This window comes from Nomascus leucogenys, chromosome 19 (assembly GCF_006542625.1).
Source record: "Nomascus leucogenys isolate Asia chromosome 19, Asia_NLE_v1, whole genome shotgun sequence".
Classification (NCBI taxonomy): domain Eukaryota; kingdom Metazoa; phylum Chordata; class Mammalia; order Primates; family Hylobatidae; genus Nomascus; species Nomascus leucogenys.
In genome coordinates, this window is record NC_044399.1 from 32,627,359 (window position 1) to 32,640,100 (window position 12,742).

Sequence of the window (12,742 nt, forward strand, 5' to 3'; positions counted from 1 at the left end):
CGGGCGCCTGTAGTCCCAGCTACTCGGAGAGGCTGAGGCAGAAGAATGGCGTGAACCCGGGAGGCGGAGCTTGCAGTGAGCCGAGATCGTGCCACTGCACTCCAGCCTGGGCGACAGAGCAAGACTCCGTCTCAAAAAAAAAAAAAAAAAAACAAAAAACCAGGTTTTAAAAATATATAATTTAATTCCACATTAAAGCCAAGCTATCATGGTGGGAAGAAGGTGTAAAAATCAGGTGGAAACCCTGAGGGCTGAATACACACACAAAGAGAGAGGGATTTAGCTGAGAAGCAGCATCCAGGGAAAGAAAGGTCACCACAAGCTGAGATGATTGCCCTCTGCCCTCTGAACTGTTCATTAACAAGTCACCAGTCCCAGTTCTTTGTTCAAATCCTCAAACTTGGAGAGGCACTGCTCCAATGAGACAGCTACAGCAACCACGAGGAGGAGGTGCTTTGGGCTGCAGGACAGTCAAAGCCAAATCACGTCCAGATGCGATGAAGTAAACCTGGACCGAGGAGCCTGACCCAGCTGCGGAGCTCACACATACCCCATAGGGCCAGTCCCCCCATATACACAAACAGCGCACTCAGCATGTATGCAGAGGCAGGCAACTCCTGAGCTTGGTTCTCGCTGGGTGGGGGTGAACAATATACTTTAATAGCCAAGAAGATCCCAGCTCTCTGCATGAGACCCACATCCTCTCCTGGGCTGTCACTCCATCTTGGGAAATACTGGTTCAAGGAAGAGAAACAAGGGCTCCATTGTGTGAGAGCAGCAGGCAAACTCCCCTTCTGCATCTGCACAGGACCCCCTCTTCTCCCTCAGAGCAGGCTCAGCTCAGCTGCTGACATTGCTTTCCTGATGGTCAAAAGGTCAGAACCCAGCTATGTTGTCATAGCAGAGGAGTGACCTCAGCTCTAGGGTAGAGATGGTCAAGGAACACCCACAGAATGGGGATCCTTCTTTTTCCTCCACCTGAGCCAGAAAGATAACCAACCCTACTGTCCCTTAGCCTTGGCCCATTCAACATCCCTTTTCAACCTCAGCTTGAAACCCAACCCTCCCTTCCCAGGTGTCAACATTGTCAGTGCTGGGCACTCAGTCAGGACAGGCTGGGCCACTATATCCAGGAGGGTTTCTGAATGGGGAAAATTTAGGCTGGAATTAGGACTGGGAGCCAGGTGTGGTGGCATGCACCTATAGTCCCAGCTACTCAGGAGGCTGAGGCAGGAAGACCACTGGAGCCCAGGAGTTTGACGCCAGCCTAGGCAAGATGGCAAGACCGTGTCTCAACAAAAACAAAACAAAACGAGATTGGGGAGGTGGGTGCCCAGTCTTTGTTTCCCCTTTGGTTTCATTTGAGGTCCCTGTACTGTTTCTCCCCAGAAGGCCTTCAAGGTTAACACACAATGCCCTGCCCCTTGATTACTGGCCTGGGCTTACGAAGGCGCATACTCAGACAGAATCAGGAGGCACTCACTCAGCTTAATGAAGGGGCAGGGATCTGCAGTCAGCAGATTGCCTGGCCTATATTCCTCTCCCTCAGACTCTTTCTGAATTGTGTCTTTAGGGTGTGGTTTGCTGCCCAGTGACAACATACATTCCTTTATATCCTAGAATGTTATATAGTCTCTCTTAGTGTCTGGCATACAGTTCTATAGTAGTTCTAGCATTTACATCACTTTAGAACTTACTAATAACATAAGGACAGGAGAAGAAGCACCATAACAGGATGTGCCCAATCTCTCAGAAGCTTCTCTACAAGCACTACATCCAGATCAGCTTTCCACAAGTTCCGCAACCTGGCCTTGCAAGACCTGCCTGATGTTCCGCCAGGTAAGGAGCCTCCTCAGTGCGGAGGACAGTGGCTCTTGACTGTAATCCCAGTGCTTTGGGAGGCAGAGGCAGGACAATTGCTTGAGGCCAGGAATTGGAGAGCAGCCTGGGCAGCACAGTGGGAACCCATCTCTATGGGAAGAAAAAAAAACAACTCTCCTCAGGAGCTGTGAGGGGGGCACAAGGAGGTGGTCATTCCCCAAGCAAGTGCTAAGAAAAAACCACTGAGAACAAGCCCTGCAGCACAGATACTGGGCAGCACAAACCAGCTGAGAGGAGAGGTGTTATGTTTGTTTTCTGTTTGGAGTGGGGAAAGGGAGGTTCTGACCATAAAATCCCTTTGTTAAAGTCCATCCAGGACCTCAGGAGAAAAAAATAAAAACAAAATAAAATAAAAGCAGTGTTGTTATTTAGTATGTTTCAAAAGGAAATGGGACATGCTGCACATTGCGAATGTGGTGGGAGGTGGAGGGAGCAAGGGGAAACCTTCTGTATTTAATATGTGCCATCTGTAGCCACTCAGGCCTCCAGACTGCAGTGCTCTGTGGAGAGGACATGGTTGATCATGGGGCGATCCCCCAGCATGGCCCAGCTAGTGCTGATGCTGAAAGACAAGGCTGGAAGTCTGCGCTGTACGTCGTTTCCGAGCGCAAAGAGGCCCTGCACTCTGGTTTTAGGGGATTCTCATCATGTGTGCCAGAGCACAGATACTAAATCTCCCTCACCCTGAGCCCAGGCCAATATCCTAACCTTTTGGCTAAAAGAAAACAGTCACAGAAAATCATTTTTGTTTCCTTAAGAAAATAAATATTTCCAGGAGGTCAAGCCAAAGTACAGCGGCTGGAGAGGGGGTGGGAAGTGGGGCAAACACTTTAGATGAGCACAGTAGCTCCTGCTAGCTGGGGCATCAGGGCCCTCACTGTGTCCCTGCACAAGATGCTCGCCCACTCCACCTTCCCATCCTGGGGCTGCACAAATCGTCCCTTTCTTGAAGTTGATGCAATGTGTCTCTGTGTTAGATATGAGCTCCCAACTGGGCCCAAGGACTTGGGGTGATGGAGGCTGGAGGCTCTTGCCAAAGCCAGGCTTAAATCCCTGTTTCTATTTTACCAGCAGGGAAGAAATGAGAGTCAAGTTGAGAAAATGCTCAGTTAAGACAGTCAGTCACAGGACAGCTGTATCCTCAGGACCAGCCTGTCATCGACAAATCCAAGCCCCGGCTACTGCTGCTGGAGAGGCAAATGAACAATCTTGCCTTTCAGCGCCGTCGGAAGGCCCGGGATATTCTCCAGGCGTTGGGTTCCTCATAGCGGTTGTATAAGGGTTCAAGACGCTGTTGCTTCTTCTGTTTGCTTAGCTTAGTTGGGTCTGAGACCTTGAAGAAGGCTGGGGCAAACTCCACAAGCCACCGAGGGTCGATGGTGGTAACTTCACGCATGTATTCCTTGGTGGTCAGCACCAGCTCATGGTACACCACCCTGAGGGGGACAGAGATAGGACTCAAGCCTCTGGATATAGGCCTCACTCTACAGTCAACCTGGTCCCTAGTAGGCTTCAGCTGAGCTTACATTTTATACTATTACATCTCCTGCCTGACACCTATAAGACTGCAGTCTGTTTATGACAGCCACACCCCAATACTGAAGCACCCGCACACCTCTAACCACAAGAAAGGTCTCAGGAGAATGTGTTCTAGTCCTGGCTCTGGCTCTAACTAGTTAAGTGACATGGAGCCAATTACATCCCTTCTCTAATCTGTTTCTTGCTCTATAAAATGTGAGGGTGGTTTATTAGAATGTTTCCACAGAATTCTAGGGCTCTGAAGAGGGGCCTCACACTGCCACAATGGATGGAGAAGGCCAAACATGCAAGGAGCCACATTTCTAACCCTTCTACTGTGATAACATGGTGTTTTTAAATCAGTTTTATATTAGGGTTCTAGATAGAGTCCAATTTTTTAAAAATGCTGTTTTAAAACAATTTTTTAAAACTACATAGCTAGGTAGTTTTTTTTTTTTTTTTTTTTTTTTTTTGAGACGGAGTCTCGCTCTGTCTTCCAGGCTGGAGTGCAGTGGCGCAATCTCGGCTCACTGCAACCTCCGCCTCCCGGGTTCAAGCTATTCTCATGTCTCAGCCTCCCAAGTAGCTGGGATTACAGGTGCCTGCCACCACGCCCAGCTATTTTGTATTTTTAGTAGAGACATGGCTTCACTATGTTGGTCAGGTTGGCGTGGAATTCCTGACCTCTGGTGATCCACCTGCCTCGGCCTCCCAAAGTGCTGGGATCACAGACGTGAGCCACCATGCCCGGCCACTAGGTCGTTGGTTTTTTTTTTTTTTTGAGATGGAATTTCACTCTTGTTGCCCAGGCTGGAATGCAATGGGCAATCTTGGCTCACCGCAACCTCCACCTCCCAGGTTCAAGTGATTGTCCTATCTCAGCCTCCCAAGTAGCTGGGATTGCAGGCATGTGCCACCACACCTGGCTAATTTTGTATTTTTAGTAGAAACAGGGTTTCTCCATGTTGGTCAGGCTGGTCTTGAACTCCCGACCTCGGCTGATCTGCCTGCCTCAGCCTCCCAAAGTGCTGGGATTACAGGTGTGAGCCACCGTGCCTGGCCACAGGTAGTTTTTTTAAACCACAATTTTTTTTTTTTTCAACTAGGTCTCACCCCTATGATTTTAATTCTCTCATAGGGTTTGATACATTGTGCCTAATTCAGGTTTCTGCTGCTCTAGAAAGGCAAGCAGTGTTATACTAGGACATACTGGGAGTAGTGAAGACACAATCACAAAATAAAGATTTACAGGTTTTTCTCTGCCTAGAAAAGCCCCTAGACCCTGGGACATGTCCACCTACCATTCTGGCTGTCTGTTGAAGAGGGCACTGGAAGGATGGATATAGACCACCTGCTGGTCGATCAGTGTCCGGTAACCCTCCTGTGGGTCTTTCTTGGCAGCATTACGGAAGAACCCACTGCAGATGGCCTTCTGCACTCGGACTGTGGACTTGCCACAGGAAACAACATCCAGCTTGTGTCTATCAAGATAGGACAAAAGATATGAGCCCACTCGGCTTTCTCAGGTCTATTTTCACAGTGACAGTGCCCAACACGTCCATCTTGGGGTGCCCAGAATAGTCACCAGGGCCTTCCTTCCAGCCCTAAGTGTACTACGGAGGCAGCTCTACACAGTGGGTAGATGGAGGCACTCAGAGACAGATACTTTGTTTAGACAGGTATTCAATTCCACAGTAATAATGTTCCAGAGGGTTGCAAACAAAGAGCATTTTTTCAACAACTAACAAATAATCTTCCTCTTAGGTACTTTCTGAGGTAATTCTCAGGCATACCCTTGCTTGGGGAGAAGGAATATAACAAAGATGGAAAAGCTAGAGGAAAAGGGTTATGTGAGGAGCAAGAGAAAAGGTGCCTACAGCTTTATAGGTACACAGAGATGAACAGACACGATACTCAAGGTGGTTCAACTCAAACATGCAGAGTCATCAGATTCCGACTTACCTGTCCATTATGCCTAACATCTGCTTGCGAATGTCCTGGGCCCGGCGCAGGGAACGAGCCTGGATAAAGTTCTCATAGCACCATGGGTTGGAGAACTTGTTGTTCTTCCAGGAGTTGTACACAGCTAGCAGGGTGAGGTGGTCCCCTTCAGTCTGGTGGAATTTGGCCTTCTTCTGATCTGCAAGGGCTTGTTTATCCTGCCAAGCAGTGGGACAGAGGAACATTTCTGACTCAACAGCTACTAACTGAACATGGAGCAATTCTAGGGAGCCCTACAAGACCCTATCAAAAGTGTCCACATCAGGCTAGGCATGATGGCTCAGGCCTGTAATCCTAGCATTTTGGGAGGCTGAGGCAAGAGGATCACTTGAGGCCAGGAGTTTGAGACCAGCCTGGCCAACATGGTGCAACCCTGTATCTACTAAAAATACAAAAATTAGCAGGGCATGGTGGCACACGCCTGTAATCCCAGCTGCTCTGGAGGCTGAGGCAGGAGAATTGCTTGAACCCGGGAGGTAGAGATTGCAAGATCATTCCACTGCACCTGGGCAACAGAGTGAGACTCCATCTCAAAAAAAAAAAAAAAAAAAAAAGAAAAGTCCACATCAAGCATTGGAATGGCAACAGGCCAACTACCCCAACTTCACGGCACCCCCATCTAAACTTGGATCTGAACTTCCTACCTTAGGCCTATAGAAGACGTTCTGCACAGACAGCATGGATACAATGGTCAGCATTTCCTCACTGCAGCCCAGATGCACAGACATGATGAGCATTTTGCATAGCATTGGCTCCAGAGGGAACTCTGCCATCTAGAGGGAGAAAAAAAGACTACAACTGCTTCCCTGTGGAAGACACATTTGGATTCACCATAGCGGTCAGAGTGGGTAACAACACAGATTTTCCCAAAGCATACTGATGCCTTGGGATGCCTTTCTCTATCAGAAGAATGCTGTTGTTTATTCTTTTCCCAAATAAACTCCAACGGGATGTATGTGACCAAGCATATAACTACTGTTGGGGTAGATGAGAATTTTGCAGATGCCGTTTCTAAGTAAGGCTATATTCAGTAATACATCCTCACGCAAAATTAACTATGAACAGAACACCTTTTTGTATAAAGAAGAAACAGTTTAAAGTGACAGTGGAGAAATTCAGGTTAAAAACAAACATTTAGAATTCTACTCAAAGCTTATCCACGGCCTCAGCCTGATTTTGTACAGACCGAAGGATGTGAAAGGCTGACCAGGGAATCTTCCCAAAAGCACAAGATTAAGTCTGTCCCTTACCCGGCGGCCCAAGCGAGTGAGCAGGCCCTCGTCATCCAGGGCCCCCAGTGTGTACAGCTGCTCCATGGCTGTGATCAAAGTTTCCATAGGTGGGGCATCCATGAAATCAAAGGACAGCAGATCATTGATACCCATGGCCTAGAACAGAAAGGAAGAAGGCATGTGATAAGAGGGTCAGTCTAGCCAGTGTCAGCATGTGGGGAAGCTACTTGTTACTTTATTTCCCATTTCTTCAACTGCAATTAGGAAGCCACCGGTGAGACTGGTGGTAACTTCCAGGGCTGGGCCACATAAAATTCAGACTATTATAATAGAAAGCACATACTTGAGACGGAGTCTCACTCTGTCACCCAGGCTGGAGTGCAGTGGCCCAATCTCAGCTCACGGCAACCTCCACTTCCTACGTTCAAGCGATTCTCCTGCCTCAGCATCCCAAATAGCTGGGATTACAGGCACCCGCCATCATGCCCAGCTAATTTTTGTATTTTCAGTAGAGATGGGGTTTTACCATGTTGGCTGGGCTGGTCTTGAACTCCTGACCTCAAGTAATCCGCCTGCCTCGGCCTCCCAAAGGAAAGCACATAATTTCTCAGGAAACTTTACTCTCTCAGTTGGGCATGGTGGCTCACACCTGTAATCCCAGCAGTTTGGGAGGCCAAGGAGGGAGAATCACTTGAGCCCAGGAGTTGAGACCAGCCTGGGCAACATGATAAAACATCTTCTGAAAAAAAAACAAAACAAAACCCTAACACTCTCTCAAAATGGCAATACGTACGACTCAACAACAAAAGGACAAACAACTCAATTTAAAAAATAGGCAAAGAGCTTGAATAGACATTTCTTCAAAGAAGATATACAAATGGCCAACAAGCACATAAAAAGATGCACAGATGCACAACATCAGTAGTAATTAGGGAAATGCAAATCAAAACCACAATGAGATATCACTTCATACCCACTAGGATGGCAATAATTTTTTTAAAAAACAGAAACTAACAAATGTCAGTGAGGACGGGAGACATCGGAAACCTCATGCATTGCTGGTGGGAATGTAAGATGTTGCAGCCACTGTTTAGTGGTTCCTTAATAGGCTAAATACAGAATTAGCACATGACCCAGCAATTACACTTCTAGGTATATATCCAAAAGAACTGAAAGCAGACTCAAACAGATACCTGCACACTAATGTTCATAGCAGCATTATTGATAATAGCCAAAAGGTAGAAACAATCCAAATGTCCATCTGCTGATGAATGGATAAACAAAATGTGGTATATACATACAACAGAATACTATTCACCCTTAGAAAGGAATGAAATAAATGGATAAACCTTGAAAATAACATGAATAAATCTTGAAAACATTATTCTAAGAGAAACAGGTCAGACACAAAAGAATATTGTATGATTCCACTTAAATGAGGCTATCTAGAATAGACAAATTCAAAGAGGTAGAAAGTAGAAGAGTAGTTACCAAGGGATAGAGGAAGGGGGAAAGGGGAGTTACTGTTTAACGGGTACAGAGTTTCTGTTTGGGACAATGAAAAAGTTCTGGAAATGGATGTTGGTGATGGTTGTACAACATCTTGAATGTATTTAATGCCACTGAATTGTATACTTTAAAAAGCTTACAGTAGTAAACGTTGTTATGTATTTTACGGTAATAATAATAATATAGTCTACCAACTTGTCCTGTCTCTTGCATACATCATTTCTACTATATATCTATGAGGGATCTCGTACCATGTTAGGTGGGAGGGATATAAAGATGGCCAGGATATGGCCCCTGCTTTCAGAGAGTTAACACTGGGTGAGAACTATGTTCACAAAACCACCACAGTGCAATCTACACGCCTGGCACGTAGCAGGTGTTCAATACATTAGCTAATTCGATGAATAAAAGAAACAACTGAATGATGCACGATTCAAGTGTATATAAAGTGTGATGTGGTAGGACCTAAGCTTTCTATTTCTTTCTCATAAAGTGATCGTGACCATAAACACAGCAGGTGTTCAATAAATGTTTATTGTGTGAATAATAACTATGAGGAATTATGTTAGCAATCATCAAGCACTGTGCCAGGTGCCTTTACCTACATTATCTCACTTATCTTTCCAACAAATACTATTAACAGCCCCTTTTTCAGAGGAGAACACAGAGCAGAGGGCAAAGTAAATAAACTTGCCCAAAGTCACAGTTTGGAGCTGAAGTCCGAGCCACGGATGTCTCTCTTTGGCACTTCAGAGACTGGAGTAGGTTTCTTTTTTCTTTCCAAAGCTCTGTTTTAGCCTCTTTTACAGGGAATAAATAATAAATGACAACAGAGCACTCTGCACCAGAAAGTACCAGGGCTCCAGAGTAGCATCAATGTCGGGGGAAACGCCATCAGCTGAGAAATTACTCATATAGCTCCTCCTGCCAAAAGAGAATGAAGTCCTCACTGGGGACTGAGAGAGGAAGAACAATGATTCAGAATGAAAACCAAGCCCCTGAGAGCCAGTCTGAAATCTGTACTGACAGTTCCCTTGCAAAGTTTTTGAACAGGGGGTTTTTTCTCTCGTTCTAAAAGAACAGAATTGGATCTGAGCGCTAAAGTGGTTGAGGTTAGGTGTGTTTGTCCACGGTTTGGCATTGATTATATTTTTCTAATTTCCTTTTAGAAAATGCTCCTAACTAGAACCTTTTACAACCTAATATCCTGCTGGTTGTTATGATAAGAAAAAATGTGTGTTCATAGCAGACATGCCAACTTAGCCCCAGACCTGCCGTGAGAGGCTGTTATCACAGCCATTTGCATTTCACTCAAAGGGACTGGTTTCATGAGGTTACTAAAGTATTTAACAAGGTTCATAAAACTGAGATTCATTTATGAAGGCCAGGATTGGACTGTTCCACCAACCCATTTTAACAAGACAGTGATTTCTACCTTGAGTGACAGCACTGTGCTTGCTAAGTTGGTTCTCTGGATTTCCGGCACGTTGGTGGTCAGCATTTCATCTCGGTAGGCACGTTCTGTGTACAGCCTGTAACACTTCCCTGGGCCTGTTCTCCCAGCTCTGCCAGCTCGTTGCTTTGCCTGAGCCTAGAGGGGTGGGCATATAAAAGCAACATATCTGTTAAACACTGCTTAACAGCTTTACCCAGGATATCTGTTAAAAGGGGGACAATTAGCAACTGGCAAAATCAGAAATGGGGTTGATTTCACTTCCTTTGGGACCATTTCCAAGACTACCAATGCTCTTATCTTCCCCTCTCCATATCAGCACTTCGGGGAAGTTTGTTCAAGGGAGGCAATACAAGCAGGGTTAATGGAAGAAATATTATACAGATCTCAGACATATGTCTTCAAAATAGTGTGGCGCAACATAAGAGAAAGCATAAAACAAGATGACAGAACACCATCCCCACAGTTATGACCAAAAATGTAAGTGAAATAAATATATTATGTCAATCATCCCAATGATGACTCCGCAGTCATTTTAAAAATTATGTTTGCAGGCCAGGCGTCGTGGCTCATGCCTATAATCCCAGCACTTTGGAAGGCCAAGGTGGGCAGATTGCCTGAGCCCAGGAGTTTGAGACCAGCCAGGGCAATATGTTGAAACTCCATCTCTACAAAAAATACAAAAATTAGCTTGGTGTGGTGGCTCACGCCTGTAGTCCCAGTATTCAGGAGGCTCAGATAGGAGGATCACCTGAGCCTGGGGAGGTCGAGGCTGGCTGCAGTGAGCTGTAATCATACCACTGCACTACAGCCTGGGCAACAACAGACTGACCCTGACTCAAAATAAATAAAAAATAAAAATAAAAATCATGTTTGCAATGTTAAATGACAGAAGAAAATGTTCATTCGCATTAAATGCAAAATGCAAGTTACGAAACAATGTAAAATAATTTTAGTAAGTCTTTATATAGCAACTACTAGAAGGAAATGACTAGGAAAAAAAAACCCTAAAATGTTAACAGTGGCTAACTCTGATAGTAGGTTTAGACCTGATCTGATTGCAGATGAGGTCTATTTTCTTTAGACTTTACCAAATATTGAACATGTATTATTCTAATAGGAAAATTAAATACTCAAAAAAATATACAAAACTGCATACTTACTTGACTACTAAAATTGCAATCATGAAAGAAATAAACATGAAAAAAGACTGGAATGAAAAACAGCAAAATGATAACAGTGGAAGTAGTAGGATAATGGGTAAATTTTTTTCTTCTATTTTTCAAAAATAATATAACACTATTTCGAAAACACTAATTTTTTTTTAATTAAAAAAAATGTAGTTTAGCCATAGGTTGCTAGGAAACAATGAATAGCAATCTGAAGAGGGCCATTTTCGGACAAAACCATCTGTTGTTACAAACAGTACCAGGATTTACAAATTACTATGCCAGCTCCAAACCAAAGGATAGGTTATGAAAGGACAAATAACCACACAAATCCAGGCAGCAATCACACACAGTGGCTGGACTCCACAGCATTCTACAGATGTCTCTCCCCAAATCACAACAGGCATGTGTAACTAATTTCTTGATCACCACCACCCTAACAAGTAGTATAGAGCATACAAGCTGGAACCAGGCTACCCAGGTTCAAATCTTGGCTCCACTAGCTCTGTGATGTTAGGCAGATCACCTAACCCCTCTGTGCCTTAGGCACCTCATCTGTGAAAATAATATCTACCACGTAGGATCAATGCGAGAATGCACTGAGTCAATGCATGTATCTAGGATGTTAAGTGCACTGTAAGTGTTAGCTATTATCGGGCCAGGCGCAGTGGCTCATGCCTGTAATCCCAGCACTTTGGGAAGCTGAGGTGGGTGGATCATGAGGTCAGGAGATGGAGACCATCCTGGCTAAGACAGTGAAACCCCGTCTCTACCAAAAATACAAAAATTAGGTGGTCATGGTGGCATGCGCTTGTAGTCCCAGCTACTTGGGAGGCTGAGGCAGAAGAATCACTCCAACCCAGGAAGCCGAGGTTGCAGTGAGCCGAGATAGCACCACTGCACTCCAGCCTGGGCGACAGAGCGAGGCTCCATCTCAAAAAACAAAACAAAAAAAAAAGTGCTAGCTATTATTATTACTTAAGTTTCAAAATAAAAATAGCCTTATGGCTTTCACAAATTATGAAAGTAATACATACCCACTGTAAAAGATTAAGACAACATATAAAAGTATAAAAGAAAATGCACATCATCTAGTAGCACCACCCATAAATAATCTTGGCTAACATTTAGACTACATGCTTTCAATCTTGGGCACAGCTCACTCACACACACTCTGCAGAAATGCTCACCATCTATTTTTAAACAAAAATTGGATTATACCATTCATGCTGTTTTGTAGGCTCACTTTTTCAAGTAAAATATTATAGCTACATGTTTATGTCATTAAATATAGATACACGCCACCATGTTAATGCCACCAACATTCTATGGCATGAATATACCATAATTTATTAAACTACTTCCCTTTCGGAATACATTTAGAATTTTTTCCAGGTTTCCTCTGATATAAACAATGCTTCAATGAACATCCTTTTCTATTATCTTTGGATATGTATTTAATCATTTCTAACTTCCAGATAAATTTCTAGAAGCAGAGCAGTTAGGTTAAAGAGATGAACATTTAAGTTTTGGATATACTGTTGCCAAACTTCTCTCAAAAAAGTGATTGGGTAATTCATTTTTAAATGTAATTTAGGCAGGAAATTATTCCATAATTACCAAAAAACCAGAAAATCATGTAATTTATTATTATCTCAGATATCTATCTCGTAGCTAAGCAAGGTACTAGAAAATAAAGTACTGATCTTTCCATCTAAAATAGGTAATATAGGGTACTAGGATTCAAACTTTTTTTATGTTCTAGTTTTATGGGGCATTTAAACAAATTATTATTATTATCTTAGAGACACAGTCTTGCTCTGTTGCCCCAGCTAGAGTGCAGTGACGCTATCCTAGCTCACTGCAGCCTCAGACTCCTGGGCTCAAGTGATCCTCCCATCTCAGACTCTTCTTTTTTTTTTTTTTTTGAGATGGAGTCTCGCTCTGTCGCCCAGGCTGGAGTGCAGTGGCGCAATCTC

At 44.2% G+C, this 12,742-nt stretch overlaps 1 protein-coding gene across 7 annotated transcripts in view; it reads right to left on the minus strand.

The window, feature by feature from the left end:
* Nucleotides 1-160: 160 nt before the first annotated feature.
* The window catches only part of DHX8 (DEAH-box helicase 8), a 44,982-nt gene continuing 32,400 nt past the window's right edge, over nt 161-12,742 (minus strand). For 4 of the 7 annotated variants that reach the window (XM_030799657.1, XM_030799660.1, XM_030799659.1 and 1 more), the window contains 6 exons: nt 9,577-9,732; nt 6,651-6,788; nt 6,045-6,173; nt 5,362-5,558; nt 4,701-4,880; nt 161-3,317 (listed from right to left, as the gene is read on the minus strand). In XM_030799657.1, the coding sequence (XP_030655517.1) occupies nt 3,098-3,317; nt 4,701-4,880; nt 5,362-5,558; nt 6,045-6,173; nt 6,651-6,788; nt 9,577-9,732 (1,020 nt within the window). In that variant the 3' untranslated portion in view covers nt 161-3,097. The remainder of the gene's footprint in view (nt 3,318-4,700; nt 4,881-5,361; nt 5,559-6,044; nt 6,174-6,650; nt 6,789-9,576; nt 9,733-12,742) is intronic. The other 3 variants (XM_030799662.1, XM_030799661.1, XM_030799658.1) reach the window with 2 other exon arrangements.